Source organism: Streptopelia decaocto, assembly GCF_964273445.1.
Source record: "Streptopelia decaocto genome assembly, chromosome: 6".
NCBI classification, from domain to species: domain Eukaryota; kingdom Metazoa; phylum Chordata; class Aves; order Columbiformes; family Columbidae; genus Streptopelia; species Streptopelia decaocto.
In genome coordinates this window covers 66,137,315-66,160,248 of record NC_138660.1, presented here as the reverse complement: position 1 = coordinate 66,160,248, position 22,934 = coordinate 66,137,315, and the positions used below count along the sequence as shown (strand labels likewise).

Below are 22,934 nucleotides of genomic sequence, written 5' to 3'. Positions count from 1 at the left end.
TTTATATTTTCCTGGTAAGAAAATAACAGAAAATTAAAGCTTGACAAACAAAATATATTCTTCCCTTGCAAAGCATTAGAGATGAAAAATATGATTCTGTTAAAAGGCAGAAGTAGTAACACTGGGATGGGAACGGGGGAAAGGAATCAAACTAAATATGCAAAGCTACCTTTTCCCTTTCAGAAGCTACCAACTATTCGTACTCACTGCGTATCTGTTCACAACAGAATTCATTACCTCCTAAAGTAGTTTTAATAAAGAAGTCTCTTTGGGGCTCTTACACAACGAGGATAAAACCAGTGAAAACAGTTTGACTTGACAGAGCACTGGCTATTTCTACACTGACCAAGCCTGTGGATGTAACACAACTTTTAAAATGCAGCCATGATATATAATGTTAAAAGAAAACAAACAACAGGTTTTGATGTTGAAACTTCAAAGATTATCTCATACCGAACAGAAAAATGAAAGCAAGATATTAGTAGTAGCTACAGCACAAGTTGCCTTCCAGGCACTCCACAGCAAACTGTAAAAGTATCTTGACCAAAACCCACTGTACATTCATTCTAAGATTTAATACACTACTGAAGTGTTGTGTTTAGCCTACAAAAAAAGCAGAAAAAAACAGAGTAAGCAAAAAGGAAGATATGAGCGCTTGACAAGATTTCAGGTGCCGTACCTGTGCTTTCGGATGTGTCTGTTGTGAGGAATGCTGAGATTGCTGTTTCTGCTGAAGCTGAGCAAGTTGTTGCCTCTGCATTTGAACTAACTGCTGTTGATGTGTCTGAAATTGTTCCTCTGTGATCCCCCCTGTTACTATGGAAAAGAAAGGGAAGCTGCTGTTAAACAGGCCTGCACAAAACAAACATCTCAAATGCAAGAGCGCATCCACGTTGGATGACAAGCGGTTCAAGACAACATACACCGTGTTGGACACTTGCAAAGATCTTCATATACTCCTATGTAAAGCAGAGGTCAAGCAAAATGTGTTTGTTGTGTTCTTTTAGCATGGAAGCTAATTTCCCTGTCTTAAACTTAGTATACGTCTGCAAATATCACAAAGCAATGTTTATTTAGCAAATCAGTTTCACCTTCCTATTTCACACTTTTTTTTTTTCCTGAAGGAAGTACCTAAGTTTCACCTGAACAGGATTTTCTCTACCCATTAACTTTTTTTAAATGGAATAAGAGTGACATAAGATGTTCGTTTATTTATGAGAACCAGGTGAATGCAAGCCCAGTAGCCCCACACTCTCAACAAGGCAATAGTGAAGTCAGAAAAGCTGTTCTCAATATTCTCTTCACAAGGAACTGCCCACTTGATGAATCAAAAATACTGCCAAGTGCTTCATGTTAAAACCTGAGTTTCGTGCAGTTGATGCCAACCTCAGAACTAAGTTCTCCTCGGAGAAAGTAAAAGAGAATTTACTCTTCAAAGATTCCCATTAACTACATTTCGGCAGTTTATTCTGAACTATATTTTTCCAAGACTGAAGCGGTTGTTCATCTCAAACACCTGGATCCTGCAGCAATATCATCTTACCAAGAGACACTGAGCTAACATTAAAATATGAAGTGATCTGTCTTTCAGGGTCTGGCTCTTTCATTTACTAGTTGTAACACTTGCATTCCATTCCAAATAAATATCAAAACTAAAACTGTGTTTAGAAATTAGTACTGAAACTTCTTCCTTACTGCTACATTAAAACAGGCTTCAACCACATTAGGAGGGCACTTAAAAATCCAATGACTTATACAGTTACTCCGATTAGAATCTAGGGATTTTATTATCATTTCCAACATATTCTAAAAGAATATTTATTTCATTCTTAGCTGCACTTTTCTCCTCTTGAATATTCTCACCTATTACTATAAGCACTTAAAAGTTCAGCCAGCTAAACCTGTTAAATTCCCTCCCAACGGTCTCCCAAGACGTGTTGCATTACTAAGGCAACAGAGCCAAGAACAGCATTATGGAACATTACATATATATGTATTTCTATTTTTAAGTCCTGAGGTAACAAATTCCAGAACACATCCTTTGTTTTATTAAAAAAAAAAAAAAAAAAGAAGGTTTAGAACAAGCTCATACAGTGCAAAGAAATACCTAAATTAATTTTAGCTGCAATTTGCTATTATTTGTCTGCAGTACAGGGCTATTCACCCCGACTCAACGTTGCATTCTTCTATGGACTGTAAAGACGTAATATAGAAAAAAAAGAAAACAGAAAGCAGTCTCTACATCAGAGGATCATGTAATTCAGCCTCCACATGAGTTCTGTGTTCTCAACCTCTCTTCTCAGTTTGACACGGCCCATGAAGCCACAAAACACTCTATTGCAAGGTACAGGGAAGATGACCACAGTAATGTAAAAAATCACTGACTCTGCCTTTACATGTTGAAATTCCACTTTATTTGCTACCTGTCACGAGGCATTTATTCAGTGGTCAGACTGAATTCAGCTGTTAGCCTTGTTATAAAACACCAGATGTTCATTAGCACATGTAATATCAGTTGCTTCTGCCAGAACAAACAACTGAAGGGTCCTAGAGAAAAAAATAGGAAACCTCTACCATATGCCAAGGTGGCCTTTAGGGTCAGAGGTAAGTGCAAGTGTTCTACACTGCTTATAAAACCTTCTATTCACCAGAATTTCAGCCTCCACTGCTGGATATCAGGATTTTCTATTTTACCACAGTCTGACTGTATTGAAATATTGCAACAGAAGAGGGTAAAAAGTCAATGTACAATTAAGTCTTGCAGGCTTATCTTCTTGACCGCTTTGGTTTGGATTATTATGTCACTTCGCTTAGGATCTGAAGGCTTTAATCAAAGATCATCTTCCAGGCTGCCCCACAAGTGGTATTGCATTACTCTAATTACTTTTCTATGGTATTTAATTCTGGAAAATAAATACCTCTAAAAAATAAAAGTTTGTCCCATAAGCAAAATTCTTCAGCTGAGTTGTCTTTTGTTATTGAAGGACATGGGAACTAAAGAGATGAACTATTTGAGCGGGTCACTGGAACTGGCAGCTGAAGCAGACTGGAAGCCAAACGCAACGCCGACTGTACTGCGGGTTGCTGGAGATGCTGCCCAAAGCCTCCTCACTTCAGTCCCACACATGAGCTGAGCTGCACTCTGGGAATTCAGCAAGCACGTTCAGTGTTACTCAGCTGTCGTAAGTAGCACTGTCACCAAACCCCTGGTAACCTCCTTCCCCCATCACCTCTCCTGATGATGGCTTGTATCCCTAGCTCATCATTTATCTCATTTTAGATCAAACAGAGAATTCTTCTGAAGGCGTCTACAGCAAAGAGACCAGCTTACTTTTCCAGATATAACGTGTAAGACTTCACAAAGTTTACACAACTGATCAAAGGGATCACATTGTTTCAGTGACCTTATCTCTAAAGTTCCTCAAATTCAGTTGTGCCATCTATAGTTCTAATAACATGAGCAAGAGAGTAATTTAACTTGAAACAGTGGTTCTTTATTCATGCACTGATTAGGCACTTGCAAGAAAAGACTAGTCACACATTTTTAAAATAAGTCTTTCTCTTTGTCCGTACAATGCTCAGCATTTGAGGAAATACCGGAGTAGGAGCTGCTCTATTAATACAAGTGAAAAATAGAATGCAGAGGTAGCTTTAAATATCCTTGTGCATCAAAACCCAAAGCAAGCAACTCCAAGTCTTCTCTAAACTAAAAGAAAAAAAAAGCAAAAGCAATCAGTTTAACTGCCATCATTGTTCTCTAGAAGCAGCTTTATGCTTACAGCTAAGTGTGCTACAAAGTCAACTGATTTCAATTATCATCTCCCCAACAGAATTACTCTAACACACCACCAGACTTTGACCAGCCCTTTTAAAATTTACTCACTATTTACTAACGAGAAAAATCTAACAGCAGCGTCTCTTGCTGGCTTAGTTATTTGGTGAAGAGTTCTGTTGTCTATTGCATCTGATCCTTTACCAGAATTACAGGATCTGGTTCATAATTTAAATCTGGAAAGAAAAAGGTCTTCCATAACTATAGATTTCCCTGCATAATGTACTTGAACTATTGAGTGATCTTTAATCTAAATGTATTCTTCAGATGATTTCTACGATTATATAACAGAAGTTAATTACTATTCCTCTACAAAGTCGCTCAGATCCATCAGATTTGGTTTATTGCATTTTTTTAGGTATTTCTCTATAGTCCTATCATTAAAATGCGTATTTCTCTATCCTTTCCTTCAGTCGCTTTTCCCTAAAAATCCTAATTACACAAGTGCTAGCCCACACGCGTGTATCACGTCTGTCACTGATCCACTATGCAGCACCAACAACTTATGTTTTTTCAATTCTTGTTTTTTATTACCCAAATCAGGAAGGACTGACTTTTTTTTTATGTCTACCCAATTCCCTAGCAGAACACAGGCAGCCCCTTTCCCTGAATGAACTGCTTCAATGCTCTGTTCATTTTTGGTTTCTTACTATGTGCCATCTCTCCTCTAGCTACCCCAATTCTCTTAATTTACCCTAAAGCCAGGTACGGAGATTCCACAAATGTCTTCGACCTTTCTCCTTCACTCATTTCTTCATATACTATTGAAATCAGATACATCAGCTTCCATCCCAAAATATTCTCCTAGTTTTTTCATGTAGATTCCATCCTCAGGGGGGTAGAAGTCTCCCCAGAGCAGAATTCAAAGCAACAAGTTTCCCATCTAGCTGATCCTTAAATCATCAATGACAAATTCTAGGGACAAAAATAATCAGCTTAACCTGTATCTTTTTAAGCAAGTTTCCTTACCTTGGTGTCATCATACGTTACTCATGCAAAGAGAAATCTTGCAGTTTTACTTGCTCTCTTTATATAAAGAGCTACCAGCAAATTCTTCCTTGTTCCTTACAGCTTATGGTCCATGTTTCACATCCTTAACTCTGACAAATAGTATTCCTTTCTATTTTCTGCATTTGCTTTATCTCTTGATGCTTATCAGTACTCCCATCACACAAAACTGCCCCTTTCCACTACAGGTGCAGTTGTCCAGCCCTTCAAATTCCTTACAAAAAAAAGAATTATACAAAATAGCACATTATGTCTGTTCTCTTCATGCAGTAGAAAAAGAATATTCTTGTGCAAATCTTTTCATGAGAGAGAGAACGAGATAGAGGTTGCAATGATTATGCTGTAAACTAAGTTATGAAAGTAAATATTCTGTGCCTATGTCAGTGTTACACTGATGTTACTCAATGAGCGAGTGCTCAGTCTTTGAAAACCATAATACAGTGCAAACTACTTTTGTCTTCAATAAATTTGATTTCTACACATTAATTCTAAAGGTATATTATTGAAGATTAAATACCCAATCCTGCAACTGACTTCAAAAAAGACAGACCATTCCACGTCAAGTTAATTATGGAATTCAGTATCAGCCTATTATGTTAACTGATTATCCTGCTTTACAATACCTAATTCTGTAGATACACAATAGTGTAAGAAAATGCTCAGATGTGTCTTGATGCTCAGTAGCAGGTCTCTTTTGGCATATCTCCAATTGTTCAGCTTTTTAAAGCATCATACATCCTTTTAAGATTATAAAGAAGTGACAATGTTAAAACTTGAGCAATTACAACTCCTAGTAGGTGAAGCAAGTGATGTAATGACTGCTAAAGTAAGCTTAAAGCACATTTTTCTTTTGGTGGCTGTTATTCCAACTTTAGTATTTCTATACCCAAATCACTAACAAAGGGTCTACAAAGATCAGAACTGTGGGTATTTTATATTCCTGTGAAGAAACTACAATAGACTTTTTTTGTTTTAACGTAAAGCTGTTTATATGTGAATGGCTGTCTTGCTCATCTGGAGCTATCAGAAAGATCATAAAGCTGCCTTGGCCATGAGAGTTAGAAATGACACTTAAGAGAGAAGACAAATCTCCTGAATCAATGGCTGATGATTTTTGGAAAAAATCAGCGAGGGTGCATCATTAAATGATGCCAGTGTCAAAATTTTTCCTACCATGGCTATCACCAGCAAACACTGTTTTCACACTTTACCACACCTGCTCAGTAGGATTCCTAAATTACTACTGGTGTTCTGAGACCTTTTGGCAAGATTTAAAAACAAAAACTCCAAGAACAAAACCAACGTCCGCCCCACCCAGAAACCAACTGCCTTTGTTTTGCATTGATAAAGAGCATTCTTCTCTCCTTAAACAAGGTTAGACCAATTAATGTCTTTAAGACTCAATCACACCTAAGCAATTCCTAAATACAAGTAGAATCACTCATTTGAATAGCGCACATTTAAGTCTGGCACTTTATCAAGATTCTATTGAAACCATAATAAAAGCACAAGGCACAGGACTATTTGTGGAAGAATTCTATATATTCTAATAAATATAAAATAATTATCTTGTATCTTTGGTTTAGGTACACGTCCCGGCTGAAGATGTTGCGAGTCCAGTCACAAGGAAAAACACTGGAATTCAATATTTTAAGTTGCAGAAGAATTCAAATCCTTGCCTACCTGATATGCCATTCTTGCTGGTGTTCAATAAAGCTACAGATGCTGCAGAAACTCTCTTATTATTCACAGTCTGCCCTGGTTTCCTTGAGGTACATTCTTCGCTATCACTGTCCTGTAGATTTAGTAGCCTTGGCTGAAAACACTGCAGTCGACATGATCTGATATTGCTTAGTATTTCAGAAAGGGACAGTCTGTTTTCACAAGGTTTATTGGAAGCATTGGTCCGTGAAAAATTAGAAGAAAAGTCTAAAGTCTGGGAAGAGCTGGAAAAACTGTTCAGCATTTCCGGGTCAATCTGTCTCAAGACAGGATCATGTTCTGTTGATATTCGGTCCATTATAACCCTGATGAAAAAGGATGTAAAAAAGATGTTAGTTTAACTATCTCGTCCTAATACTTTTATCCTTTGAAGGTGAATGAGGAGTAAAAATAACGCAACTGTACCTTCCACCCCTGCCAATTCGTCTTCTTGCGAATCCTATACACCTCCTTGGAATTGTAAGGGTTGTAAGGCAATGCTTAAACCTCAGTTTGTCCAATTCTGCCAATTCTGAGTTTTCATACGAAGAATTAGTTTGGTCCAAACGAGGCTGTAAAGAAAAAAGAAAAGGCAATTTTGCACTCAATTAGAGTGTATACTTCATTTAGGTTATTACTAGGTGATGATCATACACAGGCTACAGCATAGAAAATGTCCACAGAACCATCACTTGATTAATATGCTCAGATCATGAAAGAACTTGGAAAATGCTATAAAAAAAATACATAAATTCACAGAGCAGCAAATACCCTTTATTAGTCTTAAAACTAAACACTACAACCAAAATATTGAACACGCCAGAATTAATTCAGTCTAATCAAGAAGCGCATAAAACCGTTCTACTCAGACACAGGTCCACCTGGCCCAGTACCTCCTGTCTGATAACGGCTCTTCCGGGGATTCATCCCAGGATACAAACCGCGGGGAGGAATTAATGTCTGTGCCAGCCTCTGAGCTTCAGGCTCTTAGAAGCCGAAGGGCGTCCTGCGGGAAGGCTGCACCTGGACTACGTTCTGCAGCCAGCTGAGGGCCTATCCTTAGGAAATTTGTCTAATCCCACTAGTAAGGGTTACTAGGATAAAGCTTTTGGCTGCAGAAATGAGTTTATGAAAAATAATTGATAGAAATACCTTAAAACTATACGCACAACTCCAGTGCTAAGTATCACGCTACAGAAGAATACTTTCAGTACTTCTTGTGACAAAGGAAATACAAAGAAAGCTCGATCGCTGCTCAAAGATCCCACTCAATCACCAGTACACAGCAAAGTGACAAAATTCCCACTCAGCGAGCTTGCAGCCTAAGCATGTAGATTATTTCAAAAGGGGTTCCTAAATGTGCAGTTTAGTTTTACTCATGGAACTCACACTGCCAAAGGTAACAGATGCTGAGCTGAACGGCCTTTGTTCCAACACGCACATTCCATTACCAGACCGTGTCAGTGTACTTTCTGTATCAGCTTACCTTAGGGCATTTTTATTACTTCATTAATATCTTCCTTATTGTTATGATCTCAAAATTGCATGATCTTTAAAAGCAGAGATGCTGTGTGCTGCCTGAAATGTCTTGTATGGGAGGTTAATAAATACTGGTTAAAATAATAATTTTTTGTGATCAGGCTAGACCTACAACAATAGTAGTGCCATAGATTCAGTTCATTCAAAGATAAACTGCTTTTAAACAGCAATGCAAAAGTAACAGAAAAAAATGAAAATACAAGTTTTCAGTCATCTCAGCTTCTTTTGGTAAAGGAGTTAACTCACAGGCTAAGGAGGAAAAAAAGGCAGGATAAAATATAAGCAAGAGAGAACCTTCAGCTAATCCTCTGGAGCTAAGTAGAAATAGTGACTAAATTAGCAATCAACAGGTAAAAAAACTCACCCAAAGTGAAAGAACAAGTTAAGAGGCTACACAAAAAAAAATGGGTGCCAGAGAGACAAATGTCTTTTAAATAAACCCCTAATAAATTGCTAAAAGGAGAAGACCAGATAAAAACAATGCCATACTCTTGGAAAGCTGGAGTTGCCTGTGCTGTTCTGGAGGGGAGCACGAGCCAGCAGGGCCCGGCCAAGCACACAGCGACCTGTGCCAGGAGCGGCAGCACAGCCTGGGGGAGACGCCCAGGGACAAGTGCAGTATGCTGGGGGTGTCTGCGCCTCCGAAACAGCCGATCCAGTGCCCAAATGACTTCTCTGTAAGTGGCTTTAAAGGCTACACAATTATTTGGTCATGTAACTTCATTCTTCCCATGGGAAGCAAGCCAAGAAAAACTAGATACACCACAGTGTAGCGTTGCTTTTCTTGGTCCTCTGCAGCCTAAAGGCCCCCACCGATAAACACACGCTCGGTAAAAACATGTCACTGTCAGTGGTCCTGAGATGATGACAGGACATATATAATCAGTCTCTGTCCTCTGCACGTTCTTGCAATTGCAACTTTATGTTTTTCAATGTATCGACAGTTTCCACTGATTTCAAAAGAAAAGTTTGACTTAACTAAATGGAAAACACCCCTCAGCAGATGAAACCCCTCTGCTTCAATAGCAGACTCTACTCAATGGCCCAGCAGGACCTCCCAGCAGGTCTGAGAACTGGGACAACTAGCACAGAACTCTAATAAGCTCTACAAGCTGGGAAGAAATGACACGCTATGAAAACTGAGGGGGACAAAAAACCTCTCCCTTCCTAAGAGTGGCTGAATTAGTCAGCAGGCAACGTGTTGTAAGACTTTCAGGTAATCAGCACATTGAGAATAATTCTCAAAGACTGAAAATTATTGTCTTTGGATTCACCAGATCACCAAAGCTTTGGTGGTGAAAGTGGGAAGAGAAGAACAGAAGAACTATTACATTAGTGCTATGCCAACCTAAATTAAAAAAAAAACAACAACCAAACAACGTAACAAGAACCACCCCACTAAGTCCAACAGCAGATAGTCTTACAGCGTAATACTGGCATCCTGCTCTTCTCCTGAAAGCACAAGGTCCATCAGGATCATTTTCTTCTTCTGCCTCTGACACTGGTGAGGGTACCTAGACCAGAAAACAAAGTCATTCTTCCAACTGCCACATTTATATAATGTAATTTTATTTATTTATTATAGAAGCTTATATTTATATAAAGCGAACTGCCACCTTTACATATTAAATGCAAGCTTCTCTGAAGCACAGCTCAGAAGCAAACAAATTCATAGTTTATGCAAGTATCTTTTTTATATATCCACTGTTCGACAGTTATTCTCCATTTCAAGCCAGACTGGCCCAATTAGAGGCAGCTGAAATTTCTGCCCTGTGTAGGCTGAGATTTGCGGGAGCGCGTTCAGTACCTGCAGGAACTCCTCCTCGTCCGAGCTGTGGAAGTCATACTGCTTGATGTCGCTCTTGCTGATAGCAGGCAAGGGCTCAGAGGGCTGTTGAGGAGTGACTACACACTCTATTTTAGGTTTCTTTAGATACTTCTTCTTCTGACGTACGACATCTGATACCTCCTCCTTCAGAGATGAATGATGAGGATGCTGTTTGTCACAAAAAATGTAAAAAAATAGTTAACCCTTCCTCTTCTCATGTCTTAAAGACGTGACAGGTTATCTTCCAAAACCTCTTAACATGCAGCATCTGATAATGCAAAATGTATTCAAAACATTTAAAAAATCCAGAACTTGACCTCTGTTTGTCTTTACAGGTACTTATTAATAAACAAACTGAAAACTTGCAAGCCATATGACTGCCTGAGAGGTTCCTTGCTTTGCAGTACACTCCATATACTGTAACTGAAAATCCTATTCCAATTATTTTCTGAAATCTCAGTCTCCTATAGAAAGCAATTTCAATTTTCTGAGCTGCTCAGATATGTTCAAAAGAAGCTATATAACTTGCTTCATGTTTCTCAGATAGTTTGGTTTTGAAAAGATGTAATGTTATTCAGTTTTGCTATTTAAGAACCCTCTATAGTGAACCCTCTATAGTAAGCAACTCCATCAATATTAAACCCTTCGCTGGAACACAAATGCTATTAAACTTCAAAGCTTTTAAATTAAAAGGAAGATTACTTCCCTTGCAAAATTCTCAATTACAAGTAAAAGCTGGTGCAGTTTTGAAAAAGTGTTTAAGTTCACCCCAAATTAGCACTTATCAATAACCCTCTGACTGAAACTAAGTCCGGTAGCAGAGCTTGGCTTCATAACGGAGATGCAAAACAACGCGGAACAGAATTCCTGCAGCAGAACCAAGGCAAGAGATTTGTATTAAATCCAGTGACCACTGGGTGTCGCGGGTGCTAAATACAAATTTCGAGAGGTTCTCAATTCTCCAGCCTTACCTCCAAGCATTTGATAATAATAAACCCCGGTTCAGGTTATTTCTCAAAGCCATGTGTTAATTCAAGGTTGGGAATGGAACATCAGGTCTCATCCTTTTTCTGTGCTGTACTCAGTTCAGTGAGCTGAACTACAATGATGACATTAAAATGGCTCGCAGTGGAAACCTGTGCTTTGGTTTGTTTGGGGCTTTTGTTTGTTTTAAAACCATGACCATCTAGTATTTATGTTTTAAGGCAAAGATAGTTCCTAAGACAGACCGAAAATACTTACGGGTTAAGTAACAATTAAAGGAAACTTGATATGAAGACACAGAAACAAGATAAGCAGAACAACCATTTCTAATAATACAATTATGCTAAGATTGGAAGCAGTTAATTTTGCAATTAATGCCTGCGTTAACTGAAAAAAAAAGTTCTTAAGTAGTCATTTGAAAACCATTAACCCAAGATGGATGGGTTTGTCAATACTGCTGCTTGTATGATAACCTGCTTACGACTGTATTACTGCTCTTTTATTTAATTCTATTGGAACGGCACGTCACCAGAACCAACAAATGGTCACGGTTAACTAGTCACGGTTAACCAGTCATGGTTAACTAGTCACAGTAACTAGGGTAACTAGGATCTTCCAGAAAAAGTATTTCAATTCTGTTCTGCACACATATAAAGGCTGTCCTCACAGGAAGACGGTAATGAGTATATAAACCACTACGGTCTGGTTTGGTACTGGATCTGAACAGTGATAGAAGATATGGTGCTCCCTTTGATGTATTTTTCTTACTGCTTTTGAGTGGAATACATTTCTTCATGAGACAAGAAAAAAGAAAACCATTCAAGTTTAACACTTTTAGCTATGGATTATTCTTATATTACTGCTTCTCCAGAAGGTCAGTTATAAAAATGAAGCTAGGTCTGCCTCGTCCCTGTACAGATTTTTAAAACCGTAAAGGAAGACTTTGTCCAAGTAGCATTAAGCTACTTTGCTAGTTTTAGGAAGACAAAGTAAGTGTGGCACACAGCGACTCAAGTCTTGCATCCCTCTGCACCCATTCTCTCAGAGCAGCCTCCTGTCCCTCTGCAGAAACTAAAGGTTCCCAAATTCAGTCACTCTTTCTTCCAGCTTCTTATGTTTGCTGCTTACCTAATACCGAGGGCCAAGCAGCAGCAGATACAGAAATGCCCACTCAAGATTACCGAGATGTGCACAGGCCTCGGTAATAACAAGCTACTACAAATTCCAGTACGTGTTTTTTAAAACATTAGTTGCTTGCAACTCCTTCCAGCTGTCAGCAAGATCTAACACTTGCATTCTTGTGCCTGGAAATGTTACTAACAGTTCAGAATAGTTTCTAGAATTCTTTGGCATTCTAGCTGTAATTCAGTAAAATCCTTTATTTTCAGGCCTGTCAGCACTCATGGATGCTATCAAAAATTCAGTGTTCTAGTCTCCCTCTGAAGGGAGAAAGAATAATAATTCACTATACTTTGCAATCTCATGGAAGTCCTGATGTCCACTTAACACATCAATGTTTACATCAGTTTACAACAAAAAAGGCAGAACTGAGAAGGAAAATGAAGATTTACAACTCTGCTGCATAAAGAACTAAACAGCAATGCCAGCCAATTACTTTCAAACTTGAGTGGGCAAGGTAACAAACGTCACACTGGAAGCAAACCTACCCACTTTTCCAATGCAAACATCTGCAGGGTATATCCAAAGGAGCAATGAAACTGATACCAAGAGACTTGCATCAGAAGAAAACTTACCTTAACTTTACATTCTTGAACTTTGTGATGATTTCCATTATGAAGAGTGGATGGAGTTGTGCTCATCTCTTTTTCAGGTCTATTAAGCTTCACTTCATTGAGGATTTCACCTCCATAATCACCCAAATGGTACCTTAAAAACACACAATTAAAAATATGATACCGCATTTCCACTGGGAAATGTTTGAAAGACAGAACAGGCAAACAGTTGGCATGAAACCCTTTTATTTCAGCTTCTGAAGTTTATGGTGCTATATAAGGCTTCAGCCATGCCCACGTGCAAAGACCAGCATCCATACAGAAATAAATCACAGGTGTTCTCAAACTTGTTTGATGAATATTAAAATCTTGGTGCTATAAATGACTTCTTACAAGTATAATTCGCAATTTTACCTTTTCTCAACAACCTCCAATGTTAAATGCAATAGCTCGCGTTTTGTTTTCTCTCTTCTCTTAATCATCTCCAAAATCGTTATGGCTCTGCTAAACTCTCTTCTTAATTTCAACATCTTCTCATAAGACGCTTCATCATTCTTTCGGTTCTATTGAAAGATTAAACAAATTTTAAGTCAAAAGGAAAACCCATGAGGCAGAAATAACAAAAAAGTTACTAATATTGCTGCAAGTGAGAATCATAAAAGTACTCTCAGAAGCAACTCTCTAAAGCAGAACCTCGTTGCTAGACAAACCACAAAAAGTCAACAAAACCCCACTTGTAAGATTAATCCTAAAAACCACTTTTCAGCCATCTCCACCCATCTCTCTCTGCTCAGATTCTCCATCAACCCAGTGCAACTTTGTCAGCACAAGGAATTCAAGACTTGGCTCCTAGAAGACTCTTTCCACCTTGATTCTGCTGTGTACATATGTGTACAGAGTTGATGTAAAATGCCAAGTAATCAGAGATTTCCCAGCTCATGGATGGAATACATCCATCCATGAATACAGGTCAAATCAATTCATGCTACAGATACAAAACCTGAACTACTTACTCCACAGCAAATGGAAGATCATTTTCCCCTTTTTCACAGAAGGTAAAGTTTGCAGCCCAGGAAGTCCCACAGCTGCTTGTTCATATGGCAATACTTATAAATTGCCCTTTGAGTTTCAGTTTTCTAAGAAACGGACTGTACATTGTCTATAGAGAACCAGCAGATTACACACTGACTACACTGTCCAACAGGTTTGAGATTTAGCTGGGTCATCCAGTATTGCAACTATGAAAAGAGCCAACCAGCCCAGTAACGACCACAGGGCAGATCCTGCAAGATGCTGGATAGGAAGCAAAGTGATTCCTATCACTGCAGGAATTCAAATGACAAATTCAAACCAGTGAAGTTTAACGAGCTACCTTTCTTGTCTGCATCTTCTCAGTTCTCCTCCGGAAGGCAACGTACGGGTCGTTGTTGGTGGAGCCATCCCTCTTTTCTTGTTTGATTTGGGGGATGAGAGACGGCCCTCTGCAGTTCTTGCGCTTTCTTACCCAGTAGTCATATACAGCCTTGATAAGGTAGTCATCCTCATTTAGCAGCAATTTAGCTTCCTGAAGTGTTACAAGCTACAAGAGAACATTCAAAAGATGCAACTGAGATGGGGTGGTGATGCAGGGAGAAAGTCACCCTACATTTATACCACTTTTATGCTTTCTAAATAAACTTCATTCTTTTCTAGCATGAGAGAGTAAAAGGAGGAAAAAATACTGATTTAAATGGAAGTACTTAAAGCACCACTTGGTCTTCCCAAGTTAAATATTTAGTTCCCAAATTTTCTGACTCAGCATCATCATCTCTCAGAAACTTTCACACAATAGTCTACAACTTTACCAATTTGCATGAAATCTAAAACCACTGTTTGAAACGATTACAAGCAAAGGATATAACTAACTTAGATGGTCTGCAGATCATGATTTGGGAATCGCTTCGACTATTTTAACTTTTTTTCCTTTATATGGTAAGTTTTTTATATGGAAGTCAGCCTAAATAAATGCAAAAACCGTCAGTGACCAACTAATAGGTTACTTTAACGTGCTCATATTATCTTAAACACATTCGCTACATAAAAAGTATCTCTAGTATTACTTAAAACACAAGTCAGACAGAACTTCATCTTCTCCGTAATTTGAAAATTATCAACTGAACAACTTAAATTGGTAGTTTTGCAATGTCAAACTATGTTAAATTTTGTCTCTATGTTAGGATAAGAAACAACACATTTCAGAAAAATAAGGAGATCCTACATGTAACCACTGCTACTATCTAAGCATTAATTCCAGCCAGAATAGAACAAAACACTTGCAACCTACAGTACAATTAGAAAAACACTGAACTGCTTTTAAAAGAAAGCAAAAAAATAGAAAAGGAGGTGACTAATCTGTCTGTGCTTCTGACCTCACGCAGCATTAGAACAATAATTTTGCATCTGTTCTACCTAGAATGGACATTAGCCTGGTCAATCCAACTCACATACTCACCGACATATCCTATCTGTATGTTAAAGTTTATAGGATTGCATGTCTAGCTAATACACAACTTAAACATTATCTTATCACTGTGATATTGCTTTAAAATAATTACAGTCCCATTTGTCCTTTTCAATAACATTTTTATTTAAAAAAAAAAAAAAATCTACTCTGCCTGGTGTACACAGTTCAAGTTAAACGTTGACCCTGCTTGCTTGTTTTTGCAAGTACCACCAGTAAAACAGACGCACAGTACCTATATTCCCTGCTTAAACCACCTTATCCAAATGCCCACGAGGAAGGTGTGGGAACCCTTTCCTCGGTGAGGAAAACATTCCCACCAACATCCTTTTGTACTTCAGAGGTGACGTAAATGTTAGTGAACTGTGCAGTAGCCCCAAGTGGGATGTGAGAGCATTATAACCCCATGTGGGGATGGTATCTGCCAGGCAGCCAAACTTCTTTGTTTCTCAGGCTCCAGTAACCTGCAAGAGTGGTTTCTACCTTAACGTTCCTAACACAGAGCTACTCAACATCAGCTCAATGTTTTCTGTAGCCCCAAAGCAGGACAAGAAGCTTGAACACAGACATCCCTGAAGTTGGGCAGAAAATCCTACACAGGAAGTCCCACAGAAACTTCACCTACAAAAAAGGGATTTCTCCTTACACACCTTGCTTTCAATAGGGAGCCTGTTACAGGAATCAATTACAATGCTTCATCAACATCTAGGACTCTTGCCGTCATGGACTTCCTTAAATAAGCACTTTCTGGTTCAAAATACTCTTTACCTCTCTGTAATGCTTCAGTGTCATTTACATTTAAGGGAAAGAGAAAGGGGCAGCTGCCTACAGAGAAACACCTGAATTCTTATTTTAGGAGAAAATCTTTCAGTTCTTCAATTTAACTTCATTACTCAAGCAATGAAAGATGAAACCAGCATAAGGAGGATGCAAATTACTCTAGAAAAGTGATAACCAGAACTGCTTTAACTGAAAGCCAACACAGGGGTATCCACATAAAACAGAGGCATCCACGTAAAAGCTCCAAGAGATCTGAATACCACACGTGCAGCAAGTATGATCCAATGTACTCCACAATTTTTTTCTTCACACCCTGTCTTCTTAGTATAGTAAGAAATCTTTACCTAATCTTTGTTAAAGTTGCTCTAAAAAGTAGATAATACAATATTATAGCCTCAACACACAGCATTGAACTAAATCAGGATAAGTACCTAAGACAGGGCTATGGATCCCCCAATAGATTTTTCGCTCCCACAAAACATCCACCTCACTGAGAATTAACTCCACCAATTTCAAACTTGCCTTTCAGAAACTGATGCTTCAGATGTAATTTTTTAGTAATGTTTTTGGCTTTAAGCTCCTCTCCAGACGCTGACCTCCTGGAACACCTCAGGAACTGACTATGAAGGTACCGGTGTCTTCTGCTAAAATAAGTGACTAAATGATACACAACATGTGCTTTCCTTCTCGAGCAAGGAATCCAGCCCGTGAGTCTCAACTGGGGTTTAACTTTCTTTTTTGCACCTGTGCATTTTCTACTACAAGGATCCAATGATAACAAATACTTGGCTTTGCTGTCTACGCTTCTAGGTTTCTAACCTGCAAACCTCAACCGAAGTCAACATCCATGAGTACCAACTACAACAAAGAATCTGGATTCTCATACATGTTTATAGCCAAATTTATACACCTGCCAATCACCACAAGCTTCTTCCATACCAACACGGGTAAAACGACGTTGTAAGCCATCCTCTAACACACTGCTTAGGAATTAAAATGCAACTCACCCCCAGCCACCCCCTCACAAGTTCCCCCCTAACCTGTTTTTTCTAAGTTACCAATAGGGACAATAAGAGACAGCAATGTGATTTCTGTATAACTGCAGACTCACACAAACACACTTATCCTGCTAGCAGGAAATAAAACAAGCTGAAAAACAGACAAAAAAAACCACCCAGAACCACCCCACCATAAAGCTCAGAAATCAAAAACACTCAGTCATTTCTCCACACAGTACAATACCTGGCTAGAACTGGCTTTTTCGAGTCTGTCAACCATTATTTCAAACTGCAGCGGCTTGATTTCCATCTTCCGATTTAGTCTGTTCAGTAAGGTTTCATCCTCAGAGTCCATATCATAATCTGGCTGCTCGTTGTCCAGATTAAAGGCTGAAACCAAAATACACAGAAAGAAAAGTGAAGTGCTTGGTACATAACACACTGTGGAAACACAGAAGCGTGCACCTGAGCATCAGAAATTGAAAATGATCGATACCATTTCAGATTAGCACATCTCTGCCAAAACACATTTTTTTCTTTATGCTAAAATTTTTCCCCATACAACAGCTGCAAGACAGTAGTTAAAGTTGCTTGTCTCTGACTTCCCAGCATGAGTGGAACCAAAGGAGTTTCATTTTATTTTAAATGGCTTGAAGCGATAACAAAAATAAGCTTTAGTTTAAAAAATAACCATAGAGGCATAGAAACTTTAATATATCTTTGCAAAACAAGAACAAAAATGCTTCTTGACGCTTTTATAATACAGCTTCCCTAGAATATCAATGTAAGATTCTTAACAATTATAATAATTTTCAATCAAATCCCAGACTTGGAGAAAAATCACTTAGGCTGAAGTTCCAATATAATTTCAGTTGCCCATTTTTAAATAGCTCAACAAACCTAGAGCCTTAAAATATTTAACAGGCTAAGCTTTTTCCTTCTTTTTTTCTTCATATAACTGTGCAATAAGCTGTAAAAATGCCAGACCAGTGCCGTGGGAATTGTTACTTTTTCTCCAAACCCAACTCATTCCTAGATGTAGAACCTGAATATTCCTCCATACTGTTCAAATACTAAGTTCCCAACTTTACGGCAAAGCTCGTGTCTTTATTACAGATTGCAATACTCATTTTCCACACCTACACAAAGTTTCTGGCCCTACGAAAAGCAGAAGGAAGTAATTCTTGAGAGAATGTAGCAGAAACTATATTGGGCAGGTCTGAGCAAACTGCACAAAACAGCAAGAATTCTTAATATGAAACATTAATTGTACCTCATAAAACCTTGAAGAGGTGAAATACTAACTACAACACTCCAAATAATTCAATCAACAAGTTACTGTATTAACAGCAGTGAAGGCTTGTTAAAATATCTTCTGTTCTTATTAGACAAGTAGAACTTTTTTAACTTTATGCTCTTAACTCATGGCTCTATCAGAGCACTAACTTAAAATCTCTACTACTGAGTTTCCCAGTGTGCTTTGAGAGCATCTTAAAACAAAAACCTGGCAGACCAGAAGCAAAGGAAAAATACTACCCAAAAAACCACAGATCTTTAAAGCAAACTATAGTATTTTCTCTCCCATGATCTGAACAGTCACCAAACAGCTGGTAAGTAGCTCATTCTTTCTGTATCTCGGACTTGCCCAAGACCACTCTTTCTGTATTCCAATGCAATGAATTAGCTAAACCACTCCCCGCATTTCATCTCTTTGGCTGTGCACGGAGCCTCAGATCCACCTGAGAAGTGCTGATCTGCAGTTCAGCACCACTTCAGCTGCAAACTGCCACCGCTCCCAAGAGACAGCGCTCGACCATCCTACCTCTGACACCACCACTTGGGCAGAAGGATTCACTGTAAATACACTCTGAAAATTTATTGCTGTACATTAATAATGGGCTTTAACTCTGTATTAAGTGAAACTATTAATAATATTAATTCAATAATACAAGTCCCATGGCACTGTCATTGGGCACGCAACCTGCAGCACTACCTCTAACGATTAACGAGCGTATATTAGACTTAAATTACAGCTTACACCACTGGATCCTGCTTCTCCAGTGGCAGTCTGTAGGGATCGAAGTTCCAAGATAAAAACTGACACCATTTTTTTTTTTTTTTAATTGAAGTTCTGTAAAACTGTATTAAAACCACCATCAGACAGGGCTGTGTACTTAAGAGAGACTGATCCAGTGCCTGGGGTGACTGCTACATGATCCTGTCAAAGACTTGAACAGCCAAATATCAACAAACTGGCTGCCAAGTATCAGTGCTGGGCTCGATGAAACCCGCCTGCTATGCACGTATCACCTCCGGCTTCGCTCCAGCTTCTCCTGTGTGGTCCCAATAATGCATCGCGTCACTCATCAAGTGAAACAGGGTCAATTGTCCCACCAGAGCCAGAGCCTTCACACCTAACTCTACTCCACTTTGCATCTTTGGGAAAAGCTTCTCTCTCACACAGCACTGATCGCTGTGCAAATGTGGACTGAGTGTGTCTGACTCCACCTGCCATTCAGAGTTTCAAAACTCTTCAGAGCCCTCCTAGTCCAGCCCAACCTCAGCAGCTCATACTTCTGCGGAACGATGCCCAATATTGCACTTCCCCTGCACTCCAATCTGTAATTCATTGACCTCTTAAGCATAAACTGCCACTTTCACTAGAAAGGAAATTGCAAGTTTCCCTCACTCCAAGACCATCCCCAGAGCCTACAAAATGACTACAGTCCTAATGTACACAGTAAAACCACATTCAAATAACTCTGCCCAAGGGAGCTGGCTGAAGTTTTCTAGACCAGAGATTCCCATCATGTTGGAAGAGCGCTCCTAACAATAAAGCAGGTGTTTAACCACGTTCACAAAGATGATGTAAGAATGTACAGAAATCTGTCAAAGTCCAGAAAAGGCACTGCTTGTTGACCCTCGGACAGATGTTGATCTTGCGCCAAAAAAAGTCAACCTATTACTTGTCAGTATAGCATTCAGTAATCGCCAGCAAACAGAACGTTCCAAGTCATTTTTTCTAAAGCAGAGTATCAGCGAGCAGGAGGATCCCTGTGACAAGAGACACAATGCGATGCACCCACATGCTGTAAGCAGTGCCACTAAGTTTGTCTTCATTTCCAAGAGGAAAGAGGCATCACTGAAAATTTTTGAGCCACATACCTTCCTGAACCACTTTTTCAGAATAAGATCAGACAGGCTGAAGTGAGATGCAACCAGCAGGAGACACTGAGAGCAACAAGAAGCAAAGAAAAAGCCCAACCATTCCATCAACAAGCGACTTAAAAGACCAACCATCTCCAGGAACAAATGGTGAATATTAGTGACGAGAAGGTGAGATCTCTGCCTCTGCCAGCATCTAAAGCCACCTATGGTCACCTCAGCGGAAAGGAGGGAGTCCCTGTCTCCCACTGCTCACCACTAGCAGACTCACCAGTTTACAGAGACATCCAGTAAGCATCAGGACCAGTGAGACACCCAGGGTGTACACAACCAGAAGTGGAACAGGGAAGAAAAGTGGAACCTCCGCTTCTGGCTGTTATGTTAGTTCATCTGCCCCTGTTAACCACTGGAGAAGTAACTTGTCAAGTCCATCGAACTTCCTAAGCAGTACTAAACAGTTTGATAGAACATCAGCTCTCTCAGCAGTTGTTTTGAGACTTTATGAAAAACAAATGAATTGCTAAAAAACTGAAAAATGGAAAAAAACCTGTAATTCTTAAAAAAACAAAATAAAAACAAAAAACACACACACAAAAACCCACACCAAAACCGAATACACCCTGAATTTCAACTCTGCAAAAATATTTTGACAAATAATCAAAATGAGAAGATAAAAGGTATCCAACATATACTTGCCAGGAACAAGTTACATCAAATAAATCCAGTCTCGTTTTCTTAAACAAAAAGACACTGGTACTATGGGAACAGCAGCAGCTCTTGGCACACACCCAGCTTCTCACACCTTGGAACAATGCCCTTCTTTTGCCAGCAATGCTTCTCATGCTGTTTGCCATGACCTGCAGGTATCACTATAGTTCACTTTCAAAGAAAGGGAGTTTACAAAAGGCTGCAGGTTGATGACACGGAGGCAATGGAAGCAATATCTGCATTCCACCTCCTGTTTCTATGCAGACAGGAAGGCCACAAAGTCCCCACAGCCTGGGGAGGTCTGTGAGTCTCAGGACATGCAAGGCTCTTGCTCTTCCCTTATCTGCTACATGCAACCATCCGGAGTTCATCAACCCCAGGCTGGCTCGCCACAGCTCTGGGACACTCCCGGACATGTCTTCCCTCCCTGAAGTTTGTCTATCACTGCTCTTTAAATCATGCTTTCAGTGACATCCTTTATCACCAGTTTTGTTCCTCTCCCAAGCACTGAGTGAACTGCACTGATTCCACAAAAAGCCATTTTTCATCCTGGAGTTGGCCTCCAGTACAGCAGCTTGTTGGCTTCAAAAGCCATCACAAGACACAGGTGGTTTACGTGCTGCATGATGGAACTATCCATCACCACGCTCTGTTTCTGCCCCTGCCATAGCAACAGATGCAACTGCTCATTCACGCCTGCAAAATTAGTGAAGAACGAGGCTCAGGCACAGAAAGCACCGTATTTCAGACAACCTGCTACTAGTTAGTGTTCTAAGGACAACCAATCCTGGTAACTCCTGGGAGGTTCTTGTGACTGACTGATGAATCCAGCTCTCCAACACTTGTGTGTTTCTCCACATCGCGTGTTTCTACACCGCACTGCTGGCCAGGGCCCCGGGGATCCTACCCGTAAACGTCACCTCTTACAAACGAATAACCTGTTGGCTGGCTAATTGCTGTTGCAAAACCAACATCCTAGTTTACACGCTCTGCCACTTCAACCACTCCTGTCAGAAGGATTTCCTCTGGATTACCTGAGCTACCCTAGGAACCAAGCTTATACTAACTTAGAGAACTGTAATTTGTTTTTAAGTTAGGTTACATTAAACTGGATTTAACTTTACTAAATCAGCTAATTTCATTTAACTAACTAAACTACGGCTGTGGTCCCATAGTCATCTTAAGCTGACACAGGCTCGAGGTACCACTGAAACAAGCAGTTCCACCAGCTCCCCTCCCTAGCGAGCCCCATTCATATCGCCCAGCTTGTGCCAACACCAGCAATCATCCAAGCACCTAAGACAGAAAACTGATCAATATGGAGGTCCACCTAGACAAAAAATGAAAGATAAGCTTACTGCCAGACTCCTTCCCTGAGTTAGCTCCCCTGTTAACACAACTGCCACCAGAAAGGTGCCAGCAGTACGAAAGAAGTAGGCAATGTCGATCTTGATGGCAGCAGATTCACCTGAAGGACCACGTAACGGGAATGATACCCACGAAGTAACAAAGCAGCAGAACAGCAGCTCAATGGCAGGTCTGCTTGAGCTTCCAACACTCCCCACCCGCACCAAAACAGCTCGGCAGGGGAGGGATCATGCAAGTACCCATTTTGCATCTCCAGATCCTGCTCCAGCACCCTCTAGAAGTGTGGAACACACAATGAGTACAAAACGGGCAACATATATCTGAACAAAATGTGTGCGTTACTTAAAATAAAGCATTTGTTTGGTGTCATTACCCTTTATATACTCACATCGGTAAAATCCGTATGTATTAACAATATATTTTTTGCTCCATTCTTATTGTTCCTGCTAGGCACACTAATTTTCTTAAATCCACATAGCTGTAACTCTAGCACAAGTGTACTAACTTATTTTCTTCACTGCATGCTAATAACCTACAATGCGCCTCCATGTTACTGAAACTAAAAACATTACTGAAAAATTAGGAAGCACACTGAAATAACTAGAATAGTTCAAGGCTTTTGGTTTATATTCAAAGTCACCTGCGCTGGTGCTACCTAGGCCAACCAATACCTGGAACTCTGTTTATTCATTAATTCCATGCCTCACATGCTTGGAACTACTGGTCCAAATAAAAGTATTATACTCATAAAGTTAAAAATATTAAAATCGTTGGCTACCAGACAAACAGT

At 39.5% G+C, this 22,934-nt stretch overlaps 1 protein-coding gene across 1 annotated transcript in view; it reads right to left on the bottom strand.

Annotated features, from left to right (window-relative positions):
• Nucleotides 1–22,934, bottom strand: part of EPC2 (enhancer of polycomb homolog 2) — a 44,969-nt gene that overhangs the window by 4,082 nt on the left and 17,953 nt on the right. Inside the window, exons 3-11 of the mRNA XM_082057247.1 lie at nt 17,148–17,293; nt 13,998–14,204; nt 13,040–13,188; nt 12,647–12,779; nt 9,888–10,076; nt 9,505–9,594; nt 6,968–7,113; nt 6,524–6,867; nt 680–816 (exon numbers count right to left, since the gene is read on the bottom strand). Of these exons, the coding sequence (XP_081913373.1) occupies nt 680–816; nt 6,524–6,867; nt 6,968–7,113; nt 9,505–9,594; nt 9,888–10,076; nt 12,647–12,779; nt 13,040–13,188; nt 13,998–14,204; nt 17,148–17,293 (1,541 nt within the window). The remainder of the gene's footprint in view (nt 1–679; nt 817–6,523; nt 6,868–6,967; nt 7,114–9,504; nt 9,595–9,887; nt 10,077–12,646; nt 12,780–13,039; nt 13,189–13,997; nt 14,205–17,147; nt 17,294–22,934) is intronic.